Raw genomic sequence first — 27,663 nt, forward strand, 5'->3', positions numbered from 1 at the left:
GTTCCTTGACAGACAAGGCCATGGGCTGGTTCACACTCCCTCTGGGTGCCCTCTTGTACCAGTTTCAGGCTATTCCCTGAGCACCCGGAGCCTCCTCGCCACCAGGCCAAAGAAGCCCGGGTCCCTCAGCCTGTCCACAAAGCGCATGTGCACTAGGCCCTTAACTCCATCTTGGCAGACGTCCTCTGGACACTCTCCAGTTCTACCCCTCTTCTCCAAAATGGGGAGCTGAACACTGGGACACGCCTGGGTGTGTTGGGACACGCCTGTGTGTGTGTTGAGCTGCACCGCTGCTGAATAGACGGGGATGGTAACTCAAGTTGTCTGGGTGGCCACGCTCCTCCTAATGCAGCCCCCTCTACAGCTGGCCTTGGTCATAGTGAGCATGAGCCACCAGCTCGCTGGGCGTCCCTCATGGTGCCCAGGCCCTTCTCCTCAGGGTCACTGCTCAGCACATCAGGTCCCAGCTGGCACTGATGTATGGGGTTATTCTTCCCCCCAGGGCAGGACTGGTCACACCTTCTTGCAAAACTTCCAGGCATTTCTGTTGGTCAAATCCCAGAGTTTCCCAAGGTCCCCCTGGGCTCAAGCTCCATTTGGTCAGCTCTTCATGTTTGGGTGCAGATGGCTCACCCTCATGGGGATGTCTCTCACAATATGATAGCATGAGGTGTTGCAGGGCACTACAGACAGTACAAGGAGATACGAGTTTAGTTGCTGACCCACGTAGGAATTACCGTGGCAACCGTCTCTGAAACACCAAAGGAGGGTACAAAGGCAGTGAACCTGGGACTTGGGGAGAAAAGGTAAATGAGGATTGGGCTGTTTGTGGGTTAGGCTATGTTAGTGGAAATGTATACCTATGTAGACACTCACAAAATACGGATCCCTCCAGGAGCTGGTCTTAGATCCTCCGTCTACCTGGGATCTGGCCCCAGGTTCCCCTCATACCCCCAGTTCCCCCACGCACAGACAAGCACACACCCACACAAATGTCTCCCTCCAGCACAGAATCACAGAACCATTGAGGCTGGAGGGCAGCCAGCTTCCACCTTCCCTGTGCTTCCTCTCACGCTTGGTTTGAGGCAGGAGCTCCTTTCTCAGCCATGCCAGTCTCCTGCCAGCTTTGTTTGACTTCCTGCAGGTCCAGGTGGACCATTCTTGGTCTTGAAGAGGAGATCTTTGACCATCAGTCAGGTCTCTGTACCCCTCTGCTCTGCAGGGATGTATCCCATTGGATTCTTCCAAGCAGGTCCCTCAGCAGGCCAGAGCCTGCTCTCCTGAAATCCTGCTCTTTGTTGCCTTCTCTTCTCTCAGGAGCCTCAGCTCGACCTTCTCATCCCTGACTTTTACAGCCCGGACCAGCTCTTCCTTGGTGGTAAGTAGGAAGTCCTACAAGACACCTCATCTCTCTGCCTCCTCAGTCACCCTGGTCACAAAGATCTCATCAAGGAGCTCCAGAAAGGTCCTGGGTGGCGAGTACCTCGCCATGGGTCCCCTTTCAGCAGGTATTCAGATAGCCAAGTCCCCCATGAGTCCCACTGCAGTGGCTGGCACCCCATCCATACAAAGAGCAGAGCACCTCCTCATCCCACAGGGTTTTGGGAAATGCAGTTTCTCCCTGCTTGTTGTTCTTTCCTAGACATCCCATGGAGAGTCTTGAACAATTCCCAAATGAACCCCAGACGTGGAAACCCCCATCCTCAGTCGGCAAGGTCATCCTGGAAGGCTCTGCCATTGACCCACCTGGGGAGTCCCACACCCAGGTCTGTGTTCCAGCAGCTGGAGCAGGGCTGCCAACATCTGGGACACCAATGTTTGGGTGCGTGCAACAGGCAGGATCATGGCCATAGGGATGCCAGTGCTGGGTAGAGTGAGTGCCTAAGACAGACCTGGGTCTTCTGCTGGAGACACTGCTGGGCTGGAGGAGGTTGACTGGCTTCCTGCTTCCCACCGGCAGCACGAGACCCACAGGGCCTGCCAACCATAGGTCTCACTGCTGCAAGAGCTTAGGAACTCGTGGAGGAGCAGCTGGGTTCAACTTGGCAAAGCAGGCTCTAAGTCCTTGCTAGGCTTGGCTTTCCACCCCATACCTGCTCAGGTTGATCAGGTTACCATTTTGCAGCTGCCACCAGCATCAGTTGGGTAGCAGTGAGGACCCCCAGCTCCTACTTCAGTCAGGGGAGCAATCTCTGGAGGCAAGGCATGTTGTGCCAGAAAAAGGCCAACAAGGTGTCATGGAGTCACTAAAGCCAAGCGTGAAAGGAAAAATTGCCTTCGTTTTTGACAGAAAGAAAAATAAAAGCAAGTTCATTTGGAGTTGAAATGTGAGTCAGATCTCAACTAGAGCCAAGAGTGAGTGTCAATATTATGCAGGAAAAGAAAATTCCTTCAGGTGCACTGGATCAAAACAGATCACTCGCCGAATCGCAGAATCAGGCAATAGCTGGGCTTGGGAAGGATCTCTGGAGACTGTCTTGTCCCACCCACCTGCTAAACCCCTCTTCAGTTCACGTGCCTGATGGGTGGTGGGGTCTGCTGAGCCATGGCTGCTCATGGGCCCCTCATCCTCCCAGTCTGGCCCCATGCAGGAGGAGGGGCTCCCATCGGCACTTGGACACGCTCCTGCACACCCAGAGCTCACGCTGTGAGCTGCCAGGGGCACTTGCTTCCCCACAGCCCAGCAGCCCCAAGATGAACCCCGGGTGATGGATGTAGCTCTGCCAAATGCACCACAGCTGGGGCACATCTGGAGCAGGGCTCTAGGTGTGACCAGAGATTGAACCAGGGAGGCCCCTCCCAGCAACGGCTGCACCTTACAGTTACGGAAGGACGCTGAGACAGGTGGGTACACTTCATGTGGGCAACTACTCCCATCACACGTTCCACATTCTTCACCTCCCCCTAACGGGAACCCTTTGCACACAAAGTGCCGTGATCAAAATGGATCTCTGGATGTGGGAGGACCATCTCTGTGTGCCAGCTGGTCACAAAGTGATACGTCAGCTGGAAGTGCAAAGACATGGGTACATTGTTCCTGGAAGACTTGTGAGGAAATGGAGGGAGCACCGGGCTGCGTCAGCCCCCACTCTCCACTCGCTGCATGCACTGGGAAATGGAGAAATGGGTTGAAGTGAGAAGGGATCTGGGCCCAGTTTAGACAAGCGCAGGGTGATACCATCCACGGTGAACATGGGAGATCAGGAATAAGTCCATGGGTGGAGACTTGTGCTGTGCTGGATGGTGCCAGAGGATTGGGCTGGGCTGCCAACGCTGCCTGCAAAAAAGGTCCTACTTTCATGAGCCCTGTGGAGAGAGGTGGACCAAGAGCCTGCCTGTACGAGGGGAGAGGGAAAGTCTTCTTCAGTGTCAGCAAGGATGAGACTCCCAGTGCCTTGAAGAATGAAATTCTTCTCTCTTAGCTTCAGAGGAACAATGCCAGGCTTAAGGTACCTTGGCTCAGTTTAGGTGCCTTAACATAAGTCCCTCCATGGCACAGCCAATTCTCAACAAGCTTCCCCTTCCTTCAGTTCTAATGCCACGTCTCATTGCTGCTAAATCTGATGCTGGCATTTGCCTTGCACTCCTCTCTTGGGAATTTAGACCCCACCATCTGCAGTTCACTGCAGCCACCTGACACCGACCCTCTGCAGAAGAGCTCACGTACCCATGGTTCCAAGTCCCTATGGCTCTGTCTCAGATATTGGCTCCAGAAGGTCACAAGAGGCCACCTCAAGCCTCTCATCTAGCTGGGCCCATTCCTGGAGGAAAAGAGAAGTGGCAGGATTTGACAGTCCTCTTCCCATGGTGCTTCCCCCTGCATCAGCACCCTCATCTCGCTCACAGGTGGGGATAGATCATCTGGTGGGCAACCAGCTCAAGTTCCAGATGCCACCCATCTTCTCTGGGGACTTGCTTCTTTTAGCCAACAGCCATTGCTGGCTCTTGCTCCACCTGCTCTCAACCCAACCACAGCTTCATCGCCCTTCTCACCATCAGCACCTTCTGTTCCTTCCAGAGTCAACTCTTGCCTCCCTGAGAGCCACTCCCAGGTGACCAACAGCCTCTGTAACAGTGGCTGTAGGGGAGAGGGAAGGTAGGCATGAAGGTAAGCACTGACCTTGTGCCACCAGGAACTGTCTTCTTTGTATCAGCCCTTAGGAAGCCCTGCTAAAGCATCTCCCAAACTGAGTGCTGGCAGGATGCTCTCCTGTAGACACTTATGGTCTGAGTCTCCTGACTTCTGCACCCCTGGGCTGGGTGCTCTGCCTGCCACTGCATGATCAGGCCACTCTCCTACACAGAGGCAGTGTTCCCTGGCACACTTCTACACACAAATGTCTCTACCTCATGCCCTGCCGCTCTTTGGAAAGAAACACCTCTAGGATTCGAAGACATGCTTCAGGGCTGCCCATTGCTGTCACCCTCACTCCTCTGGATATTCACAGAGTGCTGGGGGTGCTTGGACTCCTCTTCAATGAGGCCATAACCAGAGTGTCCACACAGGTCTCAGGACAACAGGTGACACCATCCGGGCCCCAAACACACCCACAGTAGGTCCTCTACTTCACAGTGGTAGCTGGTGTAAGGGCCAACTCTCACTCCCTGCTGTAATACTCAGGGCTGTGTAAGCACTATCAGAAAATGTAGCTCCAGCTCCCCACCTGGTTCTGCTTCCTGGGCTGCCTCCATAGTGAGGCTCCCATGCAACTATTGCACGTGATTGTGAAACACCCCACAGCATGCAGGATGCCTTTGCATGGATTGGATGAAACAACAGTGCTCCTGGGATGCAGCAGTCACCTTGGGCTGCAGGTTCCTCTCCTCCTGCTCTTCCTGATGACCCACACCACACCCGGAGGTCTCCCAGGCCCTGTGCCTGTATAAGGTGTCCTCATTGGCCCTGCATTCTGATGCTTGGTTCTTGCCATGGTGTTTCTGAGATTGTTACAGTGGAACTTCCATTCATCACCCCTTCCATTACACTAGTAACCCCTTTTTCTTACCTGTACTGTCCTACATCTGCTCAAGTTGTTGTGCTGGAGGAACCACGACTCAGTATGAGGTGTCTGTACATGTACCTTAAAGGCAGATGTGCTGGAGCTTCAGTGCACAGGGACCTTGAGACACTTGGGGATTTGGCCAACAGAAACCTCCTCAAGTTTTACAAGGAGAAGGGGTGAAGGGGCAAAGTGGCACTGGACGGCCTGGACTCTGACCAGAAGGGCCTGGGCGTTATGAGGTTTGCCCTATGAGCCACTGGGAAAGGCTCAGCATGAATAAGGCCAGCTGCATACGGGGCAGTGTTAGGAGCATCGTGGCCACCCTCGACTCAGCACTGGTGTGGCCACATCTGCAATCATAGTCTCACAGAATGGTTTGGGTTTGAAGGGACCTTTAAAGATCACCTAGTCCAATCCCTTCTTTTCAGGGACATCTTTAACTAGGTCGGATTGCTCAAAGTCCCGTCCAAACTGACCTTGAGCACTGCCAGTGATGGGGCATTCACAACTTCTCTGGGCATCCTTTTCCAGTGTCTCACCACCCTCATTATGAAAAATGTCTTCTGTATGTCCCATCTAAATCTACCCTCTTTCAGTTTAAAACCATTGCCCCTGTCATTACTGGCCCTGCTAAAATATCACTCTCTCTTATAAGACTCCTTCATATATTGAAAGGCTGCAGTAAGGCCTCCTTGGAGCCTTTTTGTCCTTAGGCTGAACAATTTTTGGACTTTAGTAAAGCTTTCGACACTGTCTCCCAGAGTATTCTCCTGGAGAAGCTGGCGACTCATGGCTTAGGCAGGCGCACTCTTCGCTGGGTAAAAAACTGGCTGGACAGCCAAGCCCAGAGAGTTGTGGTGAATGGAGTGAAATCCAGTTGGCAACCGGTCACAAGCAGAGTCCCCCAGGGCTCAGTTTTGGGGCCAGTCTTGTTTAATATATTTATCCATAATCTGGATGAGGGGATTGAGTGCTCCCTCAGCAAGTTTGCAGACGACACCAAGTTGGGAGGGAGTGTTGATCTGCTTGAGGGTAGGAAGGCTCTGCAGAGGGATCTGGACAGGCTGCATCGATGGGCCCAGGCCAATTGTATGAGGTTCAACAAGGCCAAGTGACGGGTCCGGCACTTAGGTCACAACGCCATGCAACTCTAGAGGCTTGTGGATGAGTGGCTGGAAAGCTGCCCGGTGGAAAAGGACCTGGGGGTGTTGATTGACAGCTGGCTGAAGATGAGCCAGCAGTGTGCCCAGGTGGCCAAGAAGGCCACCGACATCCTGGCCTGTATCAGAAGCAGTGTGGCCAGGAGGAGTAGAGAGGTGATCGTGCCCCTGTATGCAGCACTGGTGCAGCCACACCTCAAATCCTGTGTTCAGTTTTGGGCCCCTCACTCCAAGAAGGACATAGAGGTGCTGGAGTGTGTCCAGAGAAGGGCGACGAAGCTGGTGAGGGGTCTGGACCACAAGTCTGATGAGGAGCAGCTGAGGGAGCTGGGGTTGTTCAGTCTGCAGAAGAGGAGGCTGAGGGGAGACCTCATCACTCTCTACAACTACCTGAAAGGGGGTTGCAGAGAGGTGGGTGTTGGTCTCTTCTCCCAAGTGATGAGTGACAGGACAAGAGGAAATGGCCTCAAGTTGCTGCAGGGGAGGCTCAGGCTGGATATTAGGAAAAATTTCTTTACTGAGAGAGTGGTAAAACACTGGAACAGGCTGCCCAGGGAGGTGGTGGAGTCACCATCCCTGGAGATGTTCAAGGAACATGTGGACGAGGCATTGTGGGACATGGTTTAGTGGGCATGGTGGTGTTAGTTGATGGTTGGACTTGATGATCTTACAGGTCTTTTCCAGCCTTAGTGATTCTGTGATTCTGTGAATTCTAACGCTCGCAGCTTTTCTTCATAGGAGAGGTCTTCCAGCCCTCAAATAATTTTTTGTGATGCTGCTCTTGACCCGCTCCAACAGCTCCATGTCTTTATTGTGCTGGGGCCCCTAGAACCAGACACAGTGTTTCAGATGAAGTAGCATGAGATTGGAGTAGAGAGGGAGAATCCCCTCCCTCCACCTGCTGGCCATGCTTCTTTTGATGCAGCCCAGGGTATGATTGGCTTTCTGAGCTGCAAGTGCACATTGCCAGCTCTTGTCCAATTTATCACGCACCAGTGTGCCCAAGTCCTTCTCCAGAGGTTGCTCTCAATCCAGTCATCAACGAGTCTGTATTGATACTGGGCTTTGCCCCGACCCAGGTGCAGGGCCTTGCACTTGGACTTGTTGACTGTCAGGCACATGTGTCCCATTTACCAGTTACTTAAACAACTGAATGTTTCTTTCCCAAGGTTTAGGGTCTTGACTATATTTTTCCCCTGGCATATATCCCTTCAGATCATGAATCCCACCAGGGTATGATCCCTGCAGCCCAGGCTCCCACTAATCTTGGCCTTTCCAATATGTTTCTCTGAGTTGGAGACTGGGCTAGGGAGTTGGGTTTGGGTTTAGGCTGCAGACATGTGGTGAGTGTTTCTGCTTTGGCATTCGTGTTGAGGGAAGGGCTAAAGATGAGAGCTCCAGCTTAGGTACTAGGCTTAGGGTACAGGCAAAGGCTTAAGGTGACCTGTACAGTGCCACGTCTGAGGGGCAAGGGTGGGTAGGCACTCTGCCTGTATCAGCCCTTGTTGAGACCAGAGGGAAACCTCAGCTGCTGAAGACCAAAAGCATCATCACTGTGATGGGCTGGGGATGAGCACGGGCCCCCTTGGCTTGACAGGGCACATCCAAGGGGCTAACTGATATAGGACGCCTCTGTCTCCTTTCTTTGTCATCCCGAGATTGCTGCCTCTGGTTTTCTGCTCTAATCAGCCCCCAGGGAGGCACGCTTCAATTTCCTGAAGCAGCTTCATCACCCACAGCCCTCGGCAGGCCCTACTAAACCTCCAGGGCTCTTGATTCCTGCCATGGCCCTCCGCGCTCACTGACTCTCCCCTGGGAGCTTGTTAGTGTGCAGCAACTGTAAGGAGTTTAGTCTTGCATCTCAATTTCGGCATGCTTGCAGAGGGACTTCCAGGAGAGACCATCTTGCAGGAAGGCTTTTGCTAAGTGTGATGATGTTAATAAGCACCTGATGCCACACAGGTGTTACAGGGCATCTTGAGAAACAAGGGTTAAAAGTAAGAAAGAAAAATGTAGAGAGGATACTTTGTAACAACTGCACCCGGAACTTAGACATATTAGAGATAAAGACTGTCTCCACTGACTCTCTGCTGACTAGCAATAATGATTAGCACAAGGACGGATCGTAGAAATATAGAATAGACTGCCAACATAGTGCCCTAGAATTAACTTGTCTCATTATAATCTCGTTTTAATACTAAAAAACACACCTCCTAGCTAGAAAAGCCCCAACCCAATTTAGCACCCTACTCTCTGAGCATGCGTGGTGAATTAAGAGAACTGTAACTTTAAGATGAAGTAAGAAAAGTATTAGCCAATAGTTAATTAAGGGGTAGAACCAGTAGGCGCAACTAACTTTGTTAATTGTTTTAAATACCTGTCATGATTTTAACCCTGTGTGCAAGCTTTGTGGAGAAATCCCCTTGCACGCGGTGCCGCAATAAACATGCCTGCTTTCTAACTCTGTGTGAGTTGTGAAGTTTGCTTCCGCGTGTCAATCAGCCCCCAGGGAGGCACACTTCAATTTCCTGAAGCAGCTTCATCACCCACAGCCCTCGGCAGGCCCTACTAAACCTCCAGGGCTCTTGATTCCTGCCATGGCCCTCCACGCTCACTGACTTTCCCCTGGGAGCTTGTTAGTGTGCAGCAACTGTAAGGAGTTTAGTCTTGCATCTCAATTTTGGCATGCTTGCAGAGGGACTTCCAGGAGAGACCATCTTCGAGGAAGGCTTTTGCTAAGTGTGATGATGTTAACAAGCACCTGATGCCACACAGGTTCATTTCTTTCTCACTCCTAACTCAGGAATGCTTTGAACATTGACTGTAAAATGTTCCCACACAACACCCCAACTTCATTTGCCGGAGGTGGGCATGGGATCAGGAGGCACAGGCAGCCAGGTAGATGTGACCACAGGTGGATGGGCAGGGAGATCTCTAGAGACATGAGTTGTTGACAAGGCTCTGGGATGGAAATTTGGCCAAGAATAAGGCAAAGTTGATTGAATCTGCCAAACTGTCCCTTTAGCCAACTCACTAATTGTGTGTATATTTATCATTTCTTATCTGTCTGCCAAACATATTTGTTTTATGGTTGTTCAGTGCTTGAGGAAGGTGGACCTTATTGGAGGCTTGGACTTGGCATACAGTTGAGGAGTCCATTGGGTCTTTTCATTTCTTTTTTTCTCCCTTCACTTCTGTTTGTTCAAAATTAATAAGAATCCTCTGTCAATTTACAGCGAAGTCTCAGGGTAAATCGGGTGGGAATTGGTGCAAAGGAGCTGTAACACTCAGCTGCAGACTTCAGTGTGGAAGTCTGATGTAGGAAAAGAATGCAAGTGCCAGGCAGCCCCTGAGAGAAATGGTGGGGCTGGGGAGGTGGGGAGGAAAGGTGTCCATACAGTGGGGGACCTCGAGGAGACGGCTGCTGCTACCTCTCCAGACCTCCTTAGGAGACCTTCTGCATCAATATCAATTGGAGAAAGCTGCTATCTCTTCTTCTGTAGATTTAAAAATAATTTTAAAACACTTTAAAACTAAAATAAAAAAAACAAACTTGCTTTTTTATTGAGTTCTGATTGAAATCTTCCACTTTAATTAGACTCCTGAGACCTTTCCAATTATCTGTACAAGTCTGGAAGCCCTGAAGAAATTTATGGGAGAGATGTGCCTTATTAGGGCTTTCTGCACTTTAACGAGCCCCATGGGGTATTTGGTGCTGAGTCCATGAGCCTCAGATACTGAGAGGAAATTGAACAAGCTCTCAAGGAGTTAAAGTCAGAAGCAAAAGCCAAAGTGTCTTGGAGCATTAATTGGCCCCTCTGGGGGCCATTACAGACCAAGCCTCCCCATGCATTTGTTCGAGTAGAAAATCGGAGGCTGTGATGACAGGTAGGCAAAGGCACTGTGCAGGGGGATCTGATGCTGAGTAAAACTTGATCTATTTTATCATGGCAAGTGGTCAGCCCTGCGAAGGGGGACCCTGTCCCTCACCAAAGAGCTCAGGGCTCTTCCTGGAGCAGTGTGATGTGGGGTGGGCAATGCTGAGAGAAGGTACCACACCTCCCAGCCTCCCTGGGGGGGTGCAAGGAAGTAATGAGGCCCCAGTTCCATGAGACTAACATGTCTGCTCTCAGGCCCTTGTAGCAGAGCCAGCTGCCATAGCCAAGGGGACAAAGACCTGCAGGCTGTGGACACCAAACTTAGGTCCTCACCTTGCACCCACCGTGGCATCTCCCTGTCTTTTCTGATATCTCTTCTTCCTCCCTGCCTGTGCCTTGAAACACAAAGCATTGCGCTGATCCAGGCGCCCTCTGCGTGACCTCTGGCACCACAGCACTACCCTTCAAGGCACATCTCTTTCTCTTCCTGTCCAGCCTCAGCCTCCCAAGCTGCACTTTTTCATGCTTTTCCTTTCTCATGTGGTTTCCCACTGCAAAGGAAAGCTCCACCATCTCTGAAAACACCCTGAAACCACCTGAAACTCCTAATTTCAGGCTACATTCTTACTCGCGCACGAGCCTCCACATCACCAGGGCATGGAAGCCCAGGTCCTTCAGCCTCTCCACACAGGTCATGTGCTTCATGTTAAACCCACCTTTTCAGGCATCCTCTGGACACTCTCCTGTTCCTTCCCACTCTTCAGAATGGAAAGCCCCACAGACTGTTACAGGTGTGGTCACACCCAGTGCTGGGTCAAGGGGGAAGATAACTCCCCGTGTCTGGGTGTTCATGCTACAATGCAGCTCCGTATGCAGGAGCTGCGTATATTCATGGTGAGCCTTTCCCAGTGGCTCATATGGCATCCCTCATAATGCCCAGGGCCTTCTCCTCAGACTCCAGTCCAGTCCCACTCTGCCCCTTCTCCTTGTAAAACTTGAGGAGGTTTCTGCTGGCCCAATCCCCAAGTGTCTCAAGGGCCCTGTGCACTGAAGCTCCAGCAGGTCAGCATTTAAGGTACATGTGTGCAGATGGCTTACGAGGAGTCATGGTTCCTCTAACATGACAACTTGAGTAGAGGTGGGACAGCACAGGTAAGAGAAAGAAATGCGAGTTTAATGCAAGTGATGATGAAGGTGGGAAGTACCACTGTAACACTAAGCCAGCTAATCCTCAATCACACTGAACCTCACAGGAACTTCACAACGAGCAGTGAGGTTGACCTAGATCTACGTGCCTCACATGGTCACTACCACTCTTCATCTTTTAAGGACAGGGTCAAGTTCAGTGACAGGAGTGACAAAAAGCAGCATTTGGTGCTTTCCAGAACTTGCAGCAGGTTTAAATTTCCAAGAGAGGACTGCAAAACAAATGCCAGCATCAGAGCCTTGGAGTTCAGGATAGAAATTTTTTCTTGTTCAGGAAACTCCTGTGCTGGATTTCATGGGAAAATGCCCTGGAGGACAAAGGGGCCTCAGAAAACTTCTTCATCTTCAAGGAGAACCATGTGAAAACACAAGACCCCTCCAGGCTTTTATGGGTAAAGGTGATCAGGCATGGCAGGAGGCCAGCACACTTTCTTTCCACCCCTGCCACTGCAGTTGCCTGTGCCTGAGCCTGCCCACTTGCCCTCCCCACAGGCACGTTTGCACTGCAAGTCCAAGAAAATCCCAGCGCTCCTACCCTCGATCTGGCACCTGCCCCCGATTTGGTAGCCTGGCCAACCCCAGAGGCAGCAGCTGCCCAGTGCCCCTGTGTGCAGCCCAGGGCATGGGTCGCACCCCCCTTTCCCTGTTGGTGCCCCAGCTCCCAGCACTGCTGTGCTGTGCCCATGTCCCACCCTCCTGCCACCAGCCTTCCCCTGAGCCCGAGGCAGCTCCAGCTCCCTTGGAGGGCTCTGACCAAGCCTTCCAGGAGCAGGTTGCAGTGGGGTGCCAGGGGATGGGCTCTTGGCACTGCCAGGCTGGCCGGCCTGGGCAGGGAGAGGGCAGCCCCCATCTGTGGGGTTGGGCTGGGACTGCTCACAGGGACGTCCCTGAGGAGCACACCTCTTGCGCTCCAGTCTGCACTGAGGCAGGGCTGGCACCAGGACAAGGGCTCCTGGGTCAGGGCAGAAGTAGCTGAGCTGGGAGAGGCTTCGACTGACGACCCACAGGTAGGAGCCCCAGCTTCAGCAATGTGTTCCCCATTGGCCTTTTGCAGAGCTGCTCTGTCTTCTTCCCGCTTTCCCTGCTCTTCATCCCTCCACCCTACTCATGCCCAGGGCAGAGCTTCCCCCAGGCTGGGCACTGCTTGAGTGATGCAAAGGGTAGCAAGAAGGTAAGAGTGCTGGAAGCCCAAGGAAAGCCAAGAAAATTGTGGGCCGACTGCTCAGTGGGGCAGGGTGCCTAGTGACCAAGAGCATGTGGAGAGAGTATCAGTGAGGTGATTGGTCATACCCGACTCTCACTCGTACACGAGGTGAAGAGTTGCAGACAAGGGTTCAGGGGGTGCTGGCTAAAGCCATTGTGTGTCTGCTTATGTCTGCCTGGGAAAGCCATGGCAGTCAGGGAGGTTCCATTTTCATGAAGAGCAAAAAGTAGGTCAGGGAACTACAGGCTGGTCAGCTTGATATCTGTCCCTGGCAAGGTGATGGAGCAAATTGTCCAGGAAGCCATTTCCAAGCACCTGAAGTCCAAGAAGGGGATTGGGAATTGCCACCATGAACTCAAGAAGGAAAATTGTGCCTGACTAACCTGAATACTTTGAACGATGACACGATGGGCCCTTTGGATGAGGAAAGAGGTGGATGACATAGTCCTTGACAACTTTGTGAAAATGGGCTGCCTGTAATCTGCACAAAGTTGAAGCAAGACAAATGTCACATTCATCTTGTTGCTGTTTCAGTTTTGGGCCCCTCACTACAAGAAGGACATAGAGGTGCTGGAGCGTGTCCAGAGAAGGGCGACGAAGCTGGTGAGGGGTCTGGAACACAAGTCTGATGAGGAGCGGCTGAGGGAGCTGGGGTTGTTTAGCCTGGAGAAGAGGAGGCTGAGGGGAGACCTTATCGCTCTCTACAACTACCTGAAAGGAGGTTGCAGAGGGGTGGGTGCTGGTCTCTTCTCCCAAGTGACTAGTGACAGGACTAGAGGAAATGGCCTCAAGTTGCGCCAGGGGAGGTTCAGGCTGGATATTAGGAAAAAGTTCTTTACTGAGAGAGTAGTGAAACATTGGAATAGGCTGCCCAGGGAGGTGGTAGAGTCACCCTCCCTGGAGGTATTCAAGGAGCATGTGGATGTGGCATTGTGGGATGTAGCTTGATGGACATGGTGCTGTGTGGTGTTGGGTGGGTTGTGGCTTGTTGTTGTTGTTGTGTGGCGTGGGTTTTGTGGGGTTTTTTTGTGGGTTTTTTTGTGTTTTTTGGTTTGGGTTTTTTTTTTTTTTTTTTTTTTTTTTTTTTTCCAGGTTGGACTCGATGATCTTACAGGTCTTTTCCAACCGTACTGATTCTGTGATTCTGTTCTGGGACAGCTCCATGCAACAGGCCAGGCTGGGGATGACTGGCTGGAAGGCAGCGCTGCAGAAAAGGACCTGGGAGTCCGGGTGGACAGCAAATGGGACAGGAGGGAGCAGTGTGGCCTTGGGATGAGGAACGCCAACTGCATCCTGAGTGGGATTAGCAAAATGACAGCCAGGAGGGAAAGGGAAGTGACGCTTCCCCTCTATTTGGGGACCACATCAGGACTGCCAAGTCTAGTGTGGGTCTCCCCAGCACGAGGAAGTCCCTGATAGACTTTTGATAGTCCAGCAGAGGACAGAAAGGTGGTTTTGACTTGAAGCACATTATGCACCAGAAGAGGTTGAGAGAGCTGGTTTTTAGGGGCTGTTTGAGAAATCTCTCAAGAGCCAATCAGCAGAGGAAGGGCCCAGGAAAGGTTGTGTGTCAGCCAACGGAGATATTCTGAATTTGTTGAGAAAATGTCAACAGCACCTGATCTAGCACAAGCTGTGTGGAAATGGGCTTGGAGTAGAGACAAACTTTGGCAGGAGCTGTGGCATATCGGGTCTGAGTGTCAGTATGGAAGTGGCTTGTTCTTTGGTCATGATGGTGTTGGAGGAGGGTATCAGAGTTGTGCCTGTGTGCACCCCCACTGCACTGAAGCCGTTAGAGCACGAGGCATTATTTTTTCCTTTTAAAACAGCTGTGAGCATTTGTGCAGACCTCACAGGTCTCACTCAGCAGAAATTACTTTGGGATCCGTGGTTCCCATTTACACCAAGAAGAATTCTCGGGTGAGGACATCCTGCAGGGCTCACACATGCTCCCCGCACACTCTCAGCTCTTCTGCAAGAAGCATTGCTGGGCTGGCACTCAGCACATGCTGTGGGCTGAGGAGCAGCACAGCCCACCTCCAAGGACAGCCTGGCCAGGATCTCCTGAGACCCTGCAATCTAGCTATGGTGACTGCTCAAAGCAGAGGCAGGCACTGTGGGTGCCTGCATGGGCTCAGAGAAGGGCACACAGAAACACCTCACCGCCCAGCACAGATGGACTGTGGCAGTGCCTGCGGGTGACAGAGCTGGGGACTGTGGGGTGAGAAGACCTCAGCTGGGCCAGCCAAGTCCCACTGCCCCAATGGCCCCATAGCCTTGCGGTGCAGGCACTGCATGGACCAGGGTGCATTAGGGGATACAAGATCATCTCCCCAGCACAGTCCCTGTGGCAGCCCTCTCTGCTTCCTCCCCAAGCAGCCTCCTAGTTGGCTTCCTCCCACTGGTGCCTCACTCACTCCCCACCCCAGCAGGATGGGGGCAGAGAATAGGAAGAGCAAAAGGGAGGAAAGTTATGTGTTAGGACAGAAAGAGATTAATAAGTGAAGGAAAGAGGAACAAAGAAGAAAGAAAAAACACAGAAACCTTAAAATAATAAGTGATGACATTACAATCACTACCAACCTCCCACAAGTACACTAGTGCCCCACCAGTCCCCAGATGGGGACCCAGCCAAAACACCCCTCTTCTCTGTTTTTATTGCTGAGCATGAAGCCATATGGCACGGAAGACCTGTTGGGTGTGTTTGGGTCAGCTGTCCTGGCTGTGTCCCCTCCCAAGTTCTTGTGCCCCCTCAACCTCCTCACTGTAAGGCAGTGTGAGAAACAGAGATGGTCTTGATGCTGTGCAGACACTGTTCAGCAATAGCTAAAACATTGGTGTGTTATCAACATGGCTTTGGTCCCCAATCCAAAACACTGCACCTTATGGGCTGCTCGGAGGAAAATGACCTCCATCGCAGGCAGCCCCAGCCAGTGGGGAAGGAGGGCTGAGGTGGAAAGCCTGATCCCCCAAGGATGAAGGAGCTGGGGCAAGGCAGTGGCTGTCCCGGTCTCTGTAGCAGAGGAGGAGCACAGCTGGAGCCAGGATTTGCTCCTTTCTCTGGGAAGAGGGGAGGAAAAAGTGGGGGAAGGGAGATCCAGGGGATGATCTTGTTTTAGCTCTCAGAAAGAGGAACTGCTCCCCCCACTCCAGCCTCTCCACCTCCCCTTGCAGCAGGAGAAGAAAAGGCTTCTTCCTCAGCTGCTGAGCTGCTGCATCCCCAACTGATGCCTAAGAAATGGCCGGCTTTTCTAAGTGATGCGCTGAGAGTAGACCTTCATTTGTGGCTGACATGTGAGGTTCATGCTCTGGAAATGTGCATCACAGGGGAAGATGATTCCCATACTGGGAACGCAGAGTCAGAAAGATGCCCTCGCAATGGTCCTTACAAGGATTCAATTATTAGGCCAAATACACATTCTTATGTCCTCTAGAAAAGAAAATCTTGACACTTCAACAGTTCCCACGCATAAGACCAACAAGGTGTTTATTATCAAGGCACAAGCAAACCCATGACACTTTCAACATTGTTTTTTAAACAACGGTATTTACCTCCAAGGACTTTTTGCTTTCTTGCCCTTGCCAATCCACAAGCAATCTCAGAGGCATGCACTTCTGAAGTGCAACCTGGTATCCAGAGATTTCAAAGGAGCTAGAAGTGTCTTTTGCCTGTGTCACCAAGGTAGCGTGAGCTCTGGGTGCAAGGCAGGGCTTTCCTGAGCACCTTCCTGATGGCCTCCCTGACCTCCCTGTTCCGCAGGCCGTAGATGAAGGGATTGACCAGGGGTGTGAGGACAGTGTAGAAAAAGGAGAAAGCTTTGTTGAGGTGTCTCAGGGGGGCTGTTCTGGGCAGCATATAGACAACAAAAAGGGTGCCATAGAAAATGGTGACAAGAGTGAGGTGAGAGGAGCAAGTGGAGAAGGCCTTCTGCCTGCCAGTGCTGGATGGGATCCTCAGGATGGCAGCTATGATGCAAATGTAGGAGGCCAGTGTGAACAGGAAGGGAAAAACTACATCAAAGATACAAAATATGAAAGAAACAATTGTGATTGCTCTGGTGTCGCTGCAGGCAAGCTCCAGCAATGCGGTAAAATCACAGAAGAAGTTGTCAATGGCCTTGGGACCACAGAACTGCAACTGGGATAATAAGACTGTGACTACCACCAGCAGCAGTGAACCCCCCAGCCAAGATGCAGCTGCCAGGTGTAGAGAGACCTTCCAGGTCATGAGGCTTGCATAGAGCAAGGGCTGGCATATGGCCAAGTACCGATCGTAGGACATGGCCGTCAGCAGGTAACACTCAGTAGTCAAAAAGGAACCAAAGAAGTAGAACTGAGCCATGCAGCCGTGACCAGAGATACTGCTGTCCCCAGTCAGGAATCTGGCCAGCAGCTGGGGCAGGATGGTGGAGCTGTAGCAGGTCTCCAAGGAGGACAGATGGCCCAGGAAGAAGTACATAGGGGTGTGCAGATGCCGGTCAGCCACCACCAGCACAACGATGAGGATGTTCCCAACCATGGTGACTGAGTAGATCATAAGCAAGAGGAGAAAGAGCAGGCTCTGGAGCATGGGGACATCACGTATTCCCAGCAGCACAAAATCCATGGATGATGTCCTGTTGTCCCTTTCCCCGTCGGCCATGCAGTCTTGTTTGTCGTTTATTTCCTCAGTAGCCACAAAGAGGGGCTATGAGAAAGAAACTCATTTCAGCATTTACCTTCAACATTTTTTTCGGTAGGACATTGCTGTCTTCACATTAGCTGTTTGTGTTTCATAACTAGTGAAAGCACAAAATAAATGTTTTTCCTGATGGGTAAAGAACACTCATCCCAGCAGAACCACTGCAGACTCGAGAGGCGAGCTGCCCAATGGAAAGTCTTTCTCACTGCAGAATAAATCCATGATGTGCATTTGCTCACGCAGAAACAGACAATGTGATATGCCTGTGGTTATGCCCAGGAAGACGTGTTATAGGTGTTGAGGATGGACATCCTTCTGCTCTCAGGAAAGAGAAGGTGTGCCAGAGAAAACAAAACTCACTATCCAAAAAATCCCTGTTTATGAAACGCCATGCCAGACACCACCCTTCCTCCAAAGCAAGGGATGGGCACATCGCAGGGTCAGTGGCCACAGCTCGCTGAATCATTCACATGAGAAGGGAAGGATTCCCACCCCACTCCTCCCCCATCAGCCAACAGGCCAATTTCTTCCCTTGAGAAAGGGCAAATGAGGAGTTACTGCTTCAGATGGCCAAGGGACTGTGCTGCGGGACTGCCAGAGAGCATGCTGAAAACCACATTGTGGGTCAAAAGGTGGGAAGGAGGAAATCAAATAAAGATAGGGAAGGGGTAGCAGGGAGTCAACCAAGCCACATGGGAGAGGTTGTGCAGGAAGAAAAGATGGGAGGAAGAAAGGAGACAAAGCCAGACTCTCTTCAGTGGTGCCAGGAAGAAAGGACACATTGAAATATAAGGAAATTCCATTTAAAGATAGGGTGGTCAAGCACTGGAACAGTTGTCCAGAGAGCCTACAGAGGCTCCATCCTTGTGGATATTCAAAACTCAACTGGACATGGTCCTGAGCCACCTGCTCTTGCTGACTCTGCTTTTAGGAGGGGAGCTTGGACTGAATGATATCCTGAGGTGACTTCCAAGCCCAGCTGCTCCATCATTCTGTGATTAAAAGCTGCTGGGCAGAACCATTTGCTTCACATTTTTCCCTCCTCAGCAGAGGTTCCTGAGGGCTTTGGGGTGGCCTGCCTGCAAATCCCAGCCCAGCAGCAGGACCTCAGCATGGGCAGCTGTGCTTGTGGGGCTCCCGGAAAAAAGTAGGACATTGAGCTGGACTCTGCAGGGTGCATGGGGGTGAGTGGGAGAGGATCAGGTTCAGGGGCATGGGCCATGCCAGGTACATGCCTTGGTGCATGACTGGAGAAAGCTCATGCCCAGGAAACACAGCTCTCTGAAACAGCAGTTCCCTCCAAGTGTCTCACACCCACCCCTTGGGCTGGAATGCATCTCTTCCAGGCATGATAATCGCAGGAACTCTTCTGAGAGTTTGCCAAAAGCGAGTCCGAATAACTGATACCTGCAGTAAGTAAAACAAAGCAAGACTGAAATAGCCCTGTGAAAGATGAAGTGAAGGGCACAGGCAATCTGGCCCCACACAGCCTGCCCAAATGCTCCCCCCCGACCCCGCCCAGCTAAGGTGGGAGAGTGTCCCCGGGCTGTCCCTGGGATCTCACTATGCAGTGCCAGGGGCTCGGGGGTGTGCGGAGGAAAGTGGGAGGTGGGGTGGGAAGACATGAAGGAAAGGACAAGGCTGACACTCAGGGCTCTCTGCTCTCATTTCTTCTCTTCAAAGACCCAGCAGCTTGACTAATAAGACCCAGCCTTCACTCACCCTCAGCACATCCAGCACAAACGCACAGTCCTCATCATGAAGCAGTGACATCTGCTCTGATGGATCATGGCAATGTAATCCAAGGTCAGGGTCTTACCTTCTGCCCCTTCCCTACCACTTCTTCACTTCTTGGACCTCACTGCAAGCCCCGAACCAGGGCTCATTCCTTACTCTGCCTCTGCCCTCTTCTCCCAGCAGCTCCTGAGCTGAGTCTCCAGCAGCACCTCAAGGCTCCCTGCCCTCTGAGGTGTCCCAGGGTTTATGGCACAAACGAGTCTCTAAAGATTCCTGCTCCTGAGGATTTGCAGAGAGTAAAACCAATCTGATTGCCTCCCTGGTGGGATGGAAGCTGTGAGGAGGTGGAGACTGTGTCTACAGCTCCAGGCAGTGCTGACCCCCCAGAAACACAATGTAAACCGAGGCAGGGCAACTGAACCAGAGACATCTCTGAATTTGGTGAGCAGGACAGGAAAGTCCCCCGAAATGGCGTTCACCTCCCTGCCCTTCAGATGACAGCATCTTCATCAACTCATATGAAACCAGAAAGCCTCAGACATTCTGAGGCAGAGGGGCCTGGCTTGTTGGGAACTGAAGGCAGCAGAGCAGTCGGCATGTCCTTCCAGAGAGGATTCCTCTCTCACAGAATCACAGAATTACAGAATCACAGAATCACAGAATCACTAAGGTTGGAAAAGACCTGTAAGATCATCAAGTCCAACCATAAAAAAAAAAAAAAAACCCAAACCAACACCACACCCACCCACAAACCACAAAATACACCACAACCCACACCAAAACAACCCACCCACACCACACAGCACCATGCCCATCAAGCCACATCCCACAATTCCACATCCACATGTTCCTTGGATACCTCCAGAGAGGGTGACTCTACCACCTCCCTGGGCAGCCTATTCCAATGTTTCACTACTCTCTCAGTAAAGAACTTTTTCCTAATATCCAACCTGAACCTCCCCTGCAGCAACTTGAGGCCATTTCCTCTAGTCCTGTCACTAGTCACTTGGGAGAAGAGACCAGCACCCACTTCTCTGCAACCTCCTTTCAGGTAGTTGTAGAGAGCCATAAGGTCTCCCCTCAGTCTCCTCTTCTCCAGACTGAACAACCCCATCTCCCTCAGCCGCCCCTCATCAGACTTGTGCTCCAGACCCCTCACCAGCTTCGTTGCCCTTCTCTGGACACGCTCCAGCACCTCAATGGCCTTCTTGTAGTGAGGGGCCCAAAACTGAACACAGTACTCGAGGTGTGGCCTCACCAGTGCCGAGTACAGGGGCACGATCACCTCCCTACTCCTGCTGGCCACACTATTTCTGATACAGGCCAGGATGTCGGTGGCCTTCTTGGCCACCTGGGCACACTGCTGGCTCATCTTCAGCCTGCTGTCAATCAACACCCCCAGGTCCTTTTCTGCGGGGGAGCTTTCCAGCCACTCGTCTCTAAGCCTGTAGCATTGTCTGGGGTTGTTGTGGCCAAAATGTAGAACCCATCACTTGGCCTTATTGAACCTCATACAATTGACCTCGGCCCATCGATCCAGCCTGTCCAGATCCCTCTGCAGAGCCTTCCTACCCTCAAGCAGATCAACACTCCCTCCCAACTTGGTGTCATCTGCAAACTTACTGAGGGAGCACTCTATCCCCTCATCCAGGTCATCAATAAAGATATTAAACAAGATCGGCCCCAAAACTGAGCCCTGGGGGACTCCGCTTGTGACCGGCCGCCAGCTGGATTTCACCCCATTCACCACAACTCTCTGGGCTTGGCTGTCCAGCCAACTTTTTTACCCAGCGAAGAGTGCACCTGTCTAAACCACGAGTCGCCAGCTTCTCCAGGACAATACTGTGGGGAACAGTGTCAAAGGCTTTGCTGAAGTCCAGGTAGACAACATCAACAGCCTTCCCCTCATCCACTAGGCGGGTCAGCACGGGAGGTGCACAGGGGCCTCCCTTGCTCTTTGCTACCCGAGAGGAGCAGTGGACATGACTCCTTCCAGTCCCGTTGGGCTTCCACTTTGCAAGAAGCATCTCCTCTGCCTCTACCCAGGCTGGAAAGGCAGGAGAGGGAGGCCCAGTGGGCTCAGTAATGTGTGCTGTTGCTCCTATGTGTGATGGACACACTTACCTTGGTTCCGGCTGACTAAAGAGCAACAGGCGTCACATCCTTGGGGAGAACTTGAGAACTGGAAAGCACCTGGCTCGCATACATGGGAGTGAAAGTGTCTTCAAAACTATTTAAAAAGGTGGTTTCAAAACCCCAAAGTGCAAGATAACCAAAGTACAGAACACCATACCAGAACTAAAACGACAGCATCTATCTTGTCTACACTGTTGACTAACAGCCAACCACTTCACCCAATAAACATTACCATCAGGATGGGCCCAATGTGAGCTCTCCCTGAACTGCAGCTGGACAATATGCCCGGTGACTCTCCCCTTGAGCAGGGACACCTCTCAAGGTTAGAGATTCCTCTCCTGAAACTGAGAGATCCTTCCTTACCCAAGGCAGAGAGATCCCTTACCCGCAACAGATCCTCACTAAGTGCCTGACAGCGTGCTGATTTAATACTATGAAACATTATTAATCCATGTAGCTACTCAATATTATTATAAACATTGTATGGGCGATTCCATTCGACATAAAGCGTTGACCAGGTCTGAGACTAAGATTGGATACAGCCACCGCCAGGCTCCAAAAGGTATTTAGAAGGCAAGGAGGTCCACTCTGAACCCCGTGACTCAATGCGAGGTTCCTCCTTACTCTTTGCATCACCAATCTCTGTGTGAATCATTCTAACTCGATTCTAACTCAATTTTCTTCCATGCAGTACTTAATAAGGTGAACCTTGCCATCAAACTTACTGAACATTGTCAAACTACTGTAAAACTTTGTGAAATTCCATTGAACTTACTGAAGTCTGTCAAATTCTTATTTTACCTCAGTAAAACATATTGCTGCTTCTCTCTTTGGAATGAGGTGCATTCCACTCATCCATGACAGGATCCGATGGTCCAGTCCCCCTTTGTACCCAGAAGAATGCTGGGGTGAGGACATCGTGCAGGGCTCAGGCATGTCTCCTGCACAGCATGAGCTCATCTGCAGGGGACATTCCTGGGTTGGCACTCAGCACATGCTGTGGGCTGAGGAGCATCACAGCCCATCTCCAAGGCCAAGTCTGGCCAGGATCTCTTGGGACCATGCAGGCAGCCCACGGTGACCAGCTCCAAGCAGAGAGAAGCACTGTGGGTGGCTACATGGGCTCAGAGAAGGGCACACAGAGACACCTCATCACTTAGCACAGAGGGACTTTGGCAGTGCCCGTGGCGTGACAGTGGGCAGAGCTGGGGACTGTGGGGGGAGCAGGGAAGACCTCCTCAGCTGGGTCGGACAAGTCCCACTGCCCCACATGGCCCCACAGCCCCATGGTGCAGGCACTGCATGGACCAGGGTGCATTCGGGGTGGGAAAATCTCTGCCCAGCATAGACCCTGGGCAGGCACCCATGCTTCTTCCTCCAGCAGTGGCAGCCTCTCACCGCTGCCCACCCCTGCCCAACCCCAGTTGAATCCCACGTAGGCTTTTGCAACTGCACAGGGCTGGCCATGCCCCTGCACGCACTGAGCCCAGGAGGAAGATGGAGTTTGCCATGCAGCAGAGTCCCTGCCCACAGCTGCTTGTACTGCCAGAGGTGGAAATGGCCAGAGTTCAGGGCTGGTTTTGGCCAGTGTTCATGGGGAAGCTTCCTCAGGGTGTCCAGGGACCATGGCACAGACCAGGCGTTCTCTTTTCTGCCTTTGATGTCTTGCGTCCTTCTCCAAAAGGCCTGGCTGTGCACCGCGATCACACTGCTGTGTGCTCCCACCCTGCACACTCACACAGCTCAGCTAGCAGCGCTGTTTTCCGCTCCCAACAAACTTCCAGCCCAGCCCAGCCCCTCCCTGGCTCTCCCCACCTCCCCTGCCCTCTCCCCAGACCACCGCAGCAGAGCAGCCCAGTCTGGGCCGGCCCCATGGCAGTTCCCGCTGCAGGCTGCTGCCGAGCTCTGGGCACTCCCACCACAGCTCCAGCCCTTCTGAAGGGCACAGCAGCTCCAGGGCCATTGAGGCTGTTCAGCCTCCCCATCAGCCCCAGGGCTGGAGCTGGCCCCAAGGGCACAAGGAGACACAGGCCAGTCACTCTCTGTCTCTCCCGCATTCATGCTGCAAGTGATGCCCAGCCCTGCCTGCCTCTGTCCCCCTCTGCCTCCCCACCAGCCCTGCTCCCCAAGACAGCGTGAGAGCCCCTTCCCTGGGGCACCTCAGGCAGCTCCCGCATCTCTGCCGTCTCCCTTCCCTGTGCCTGCTGCAGTTTCACTGGCTCCCACAGAACTGCAGGGTCATGGTTTGTGGGTATCTGGATTTAGTGCTTTTTTCTATGAAAACTTCACCTTTGAGGGTGTTTCATCTTCTGAGTCTCGATTCACTGCCCTCCCCAGGGCACATGGAGAGTGTCCTTTCTCTCCTGACCCCTCCAGACTCCTTTCCACAGGGAACAATATATGCCATCAGCCCTGCTATACATGTGGCAGCGTAAGGAGGTAATGGAGAGCTCATGCAGCATCCACACGGCCTCTGGACACCAGGAATAGAGTCTTGCTCCACTTGCTGTCTAATAGATCTCAGAGCTGCCACAAGCTTATTGCCCCCAACACAGGGAGAAAAGAATCAGAAAAGACCTTTTTCAAGTCTAATTCCTTGGGCTTGTTCTTGGCAGCAGCTTTTTAAGGACAGCCCAGCCTTCAGGCCCTGCACTCAGGAGACCCCTTTGATTGCTGAGATGCTGTCAGGGAGGCCAGATCTGATGCAGCGTTCAAAGCATTTGTGAAAGGGTCAGACAGGACAGGATGAAGCCTCTAGGGAAGTGGTAGGAAGCAGAGCAGGTACCTATGACTACAATTATCACAGGAGAAAGATATCAGAGGCCTGGCCTAAGCCAAGCTCTGGGAGAACTTGCAGAGAAGGGGAGGGAGGTTACTGCTGGTGGAACAAGATCCATTGGATCAATTTCTCCACGCCGTCCTTGAGCTCCCTGTTCCTCATGCTGTAGGTGAAGGGGTTCAGAGTTGGAGGTCCCATTGAGTACAGAACAGCCACCACCAGATCGAGGGATGGGGAAGAGATGGAGGGGGGCTTCAGGTAGGCAAAAAGTGAAGTGCTGATGAACAGAGAGACCGTGGCCAGGTGAGGACGGCACGTGGAAAAAGGTTTGTGCTGTCCCTGCTCAGAGGACATCCTCAGCATGGCCCTGAAGATCTGCACATAGGACAGCACAATGAAAACAGAATACCCAGAAACTAACCACCCACAAGGATCCCAACTTCCCAGAGACAGTCTGAGTCTGAGCAGGAGAGCTTGAGGATCTGGGGGATTTCACAGAAGAACTGGTCCAGCGCATTGCCATGGCAGACTGGTAGTGAAAAGGTATAGGCAGTGTGCAGCAGAGCATGGAGAAACCCACTGCTCCAGGCAGCTGCCGGTGGCTAAAACAGCGTTGATAACATCCTGATGTTGTAGCTATGGCTGATCAGCGCTGCATAGTGTCAAGGTCGCCTCTGTTTCTCATTCTGACCCCACAGTTAGGAGGCTGAGGGTGGACAAGAGGTTGGGAGGGGACAAAGTCAGGACAGCTGCCCCGAACGGGCCAAAGAGATATTCCATGCCATATGGCATCTTGTTCAGCACTAAAAGTGGGAGGGGAGTTTCTCCAAAGTAGCCCTTGCTCTGAGACTGCCTGGGCATTGGTCTGCTGGTGTGAGGGAGTGCTTCTCCATCCCCTGTGTCCTTCCTTTTTTATTTTTCACCATTTATTAAGGTGTCGTTATCTTGACCCATGAAGTTTTCTCTCACTTTTGCCCTTCCATTTGTCTCCGCCATCCTGCCAGGGAATGAGTGAGGGGCTGGGTGAGGTCACTTGTTCCCTCATATCTCATAGGCGAGCAGATAGTCAATAGGCGGATATGTGATGGTCAGGTCACTGGTGCCCGAGTAGCTGTTAGGCAAGGGGAGAGACATGGCCTGGGTATGTAGTTGTGATATCACTCATGGCTGAGTAGCTGATAGGCCAGGACCAGGTACATGGCTTGCACAGGCCATGGTGAGGTCACTGGAGCCCAAGTACCTCCATGGCAAGTACATGGCAGATGGAGAGATACGTACTTGTGAGGACACTCTCAGTTGAATATCTGATAGGCCAGGAACAGGCCCATGGACTGTGTAGGTGCTTGTGAAGTCAGTGATGCCCTATTATCTGATAGGCCAGGAGCTGGCACAGGGCGGGTTGAGATGTTGTGACATCACCTGCGGCTGAGTGGCGGATAGGCCAGGAGTATGCACATGGCTTGTGTACGAGCTTGTGATTTCACTGGTGCTGGAGAAGCTTTTAGGCCAAGAGCAGGCGTATGACTTGTGTGGGTGCTTCTGATGGCATCAAAATAATAATTAGACCTCACCCAAATATGGCTTTTGGGAAGAACCGTCATCAGCAGAAGCCCGAATGCAGCACACACACATGTGACTGTAACTCATGAGCTCACAGCAGCAGAAGTAGGAGGGTGTGAGGTCACCGTCACCATAACTGCTCAGTACACAGCGGTGGCAGTAGGAGGGTGTGATGTCACGTCACTGATGGCACTTCATGGCCGTGGGTCTCGGTGCAGAACATCCGTGTGCATCAGAGGGGCATCACAGGGGACAGGAGCTGCCCGGCCCCGTGTCTGCGAGGCCGAAGGAGCAGCCCCCGCAGCCCTGGCTGGAGCAGTCGGGGTGGGGGTGGCTCGGGGGCACCGCGGGGATGTGCCTGGGCACGGTGCCAGCAGGAAACCACAGACTGCCTTCCCCGGGCGCTGCGGGGGGAGCGCGGCGAGCGCTGCGAGGCCACGTGGGCTGTGGTTTGTGCACCTGCAGGCTCCAGCTCCCGATCCGCCCATGGGGAATAACGGCCCCTCGGTGACAGGCTGAGAGTTAGGGACACATCTGAGGCTCTGGGCTGCATGTCTGCTGTCAGGGCAGGGACATGTCCCAGCTCTGGCTCCTGCGAGGGACCCACCGTGGGGCTCTCTGGGGAGGGACGGGCAAGCCAGCACTCCTGGAATGGAGCTCTTCCCCTGGCCAAGGACCTTGCCCAGCTGCTGCTCCCAGCACAGCGGGGTCTGTCGCAGGGGCAGGGGCTGTTTCCTTCCCGTCCCAACACAGACCCCGGTGCAGCCCCAGCTCCATGGTTCCCACATCTCAGGGGCAGCTGGACGCTTGCCTCTTGGGTTCTTGGATGAGCCCAGCATAGGAGATGCTCAGTGCTCCCAGTCCCCACAGCAAGGTTCAAGGGGTGACAGACCCATTTCTCCTCCACACCCAGCTTGTCCCGTGACGATCCTCCGCCACAGGGACCGTGACACCCGCAGCGGGACATATGTATGCCTCATATATGGTCATGAACGGCGCTGGAGAAGTTCATTGGAGGGCTGGGCCGTGTCGGAGGGGAGATAGCTCCCGATAACGTCTAAAAAGGTGCTGCTGCTTCGATTGGGTCCTCCTGCAGCTGGGCCAGCATCTGCAGAGACATAGTCCCCTGCCATCGCCTGAGTCCCCGGCAGCCGTGAGAGGGAGTGGGGCGCAGCAGGGCTGTGCCAGCAGGGCAGGAGGCTCAGGATGGGCACAGAAGGACTCCTGTCCCCTCGGGTGCTGTGGCTGCTCCTGTGGGTGCAGCTGTGCAGGGGTAAGTGCCGGCTTCCTTGTCCCACAGATAGGGCCAGCGGGCACCAGTGGGCTCATCGGGATACCTCTGGGAATGTGGTTTCTTGGCATGTGCCAGTGAGATGAGGGGCAGAAGGTGCTCAAGTGAATCAAACTTCTGCCTTTCCCTGTGCCTCTCTGGGTGGGAGAGGGAGCTGTGGGCCTGGGGGCACAGGGCTGTACAGGGTTGTACAGGCGGTGAATGGCACAGCAGGTCAGCCAAAGGGCACCCCCAGCCCTTTGCAGCCCATGGGGAGAAAAGAGACCCCCACACTGCCCTGGGGACAGCCCAGAATGGGGAGGGCTTCCACCCAGGTCCCTGTGACTTAGCCTGGGCAGGGTGGAGCTCCAGATCTACAGTTTGGGGCTCTGAACTCTCCTGACGGGTCCCATGTCAATGTTTGAAGGGGCTGCGGAGGTGAGGCTGGAAAATGGTGGCGGACGCTGTGCTGGAAGAGTGGAGGTGCAACACCAGGGCCAGTGGGGGACCGTGTGTGGTTACGACTGGGACATGGCCGATGCCGCAGTGGTTTGTAAGCAGCTGGGCTGTGGGTCTGCTCTTGAAGCTCCTCAGTACGGACACTTTGGGCCAGGATCTGGCCCCATTTGGATGGATTATGTTCGCTGTCGTGGCACCGAGTCTGCCCTCTCTGACTGTACGCACAACGGATGGGGTCAACACTACTGTGATCACAGTTAGGACGCTGGAGTGAGGTGTTCAGGTAAGGGGCCAGCCCGTTCCCCACCTCTGTGACTGGGATGGGGGAAGGGACCTGGCTGTGCCCTCAGGGAAACAAGGGTGTACTGGAGAAGGGCCTGGTGGGGCCCATCACACTGCAGAGCTGGGACTGTCATTGCTGGTTTCCCCAGTCCCTGAGGACACTCCAGTGGGAACCCACCACTGCCTGACCCCCGATGTGGCTCAGCCCACCCTCCATGGGTGCCTGGGGCTGGGAGATGAATGCCCGCCCTGCCCCGCAGTCTCTGTTGGTTCCCAGCTTTCTCCTCCCGTTCACACAGGAGCTATCT

General features: G+C 53.0%; 1 protein-coding gene across 1 annotated transcript; it reads right to left on the reverse strand.

Moving 5' to 3' along the window:
* Window positions 1-16,103: 16,103 nt before the first annotated feature.
* Window positions 16,104-17,093, reverse strand: LOC132320205 (olfactory receptor 5AP2-like). The gene has a single exon (XM_059832476.1). The coding sequence runs from the start codon at window positions 17,091-17,093 to the stop codon at window positions 16,104-16,106; it is 990 nt and encodes a 329-aa protein (XP_059688459.1).
* Window positions 17,094-27,663: the final 10,570 nt, after the last annotated feature.

This window comes from Gavia stellata, chromosome 34, assembly GCF_030936135.1.
Source record: "Gavia stellata isolate bGavSte3 chromosome 34, bGavSte3.hap2, whole genome shotgun sequence".
Classification (NCBI taxonomy): Eukaryota; Metazoa; Chordata; class Aves; order Gaviiformes; family Gaviidae; genus Gavia; species Gavia stellata.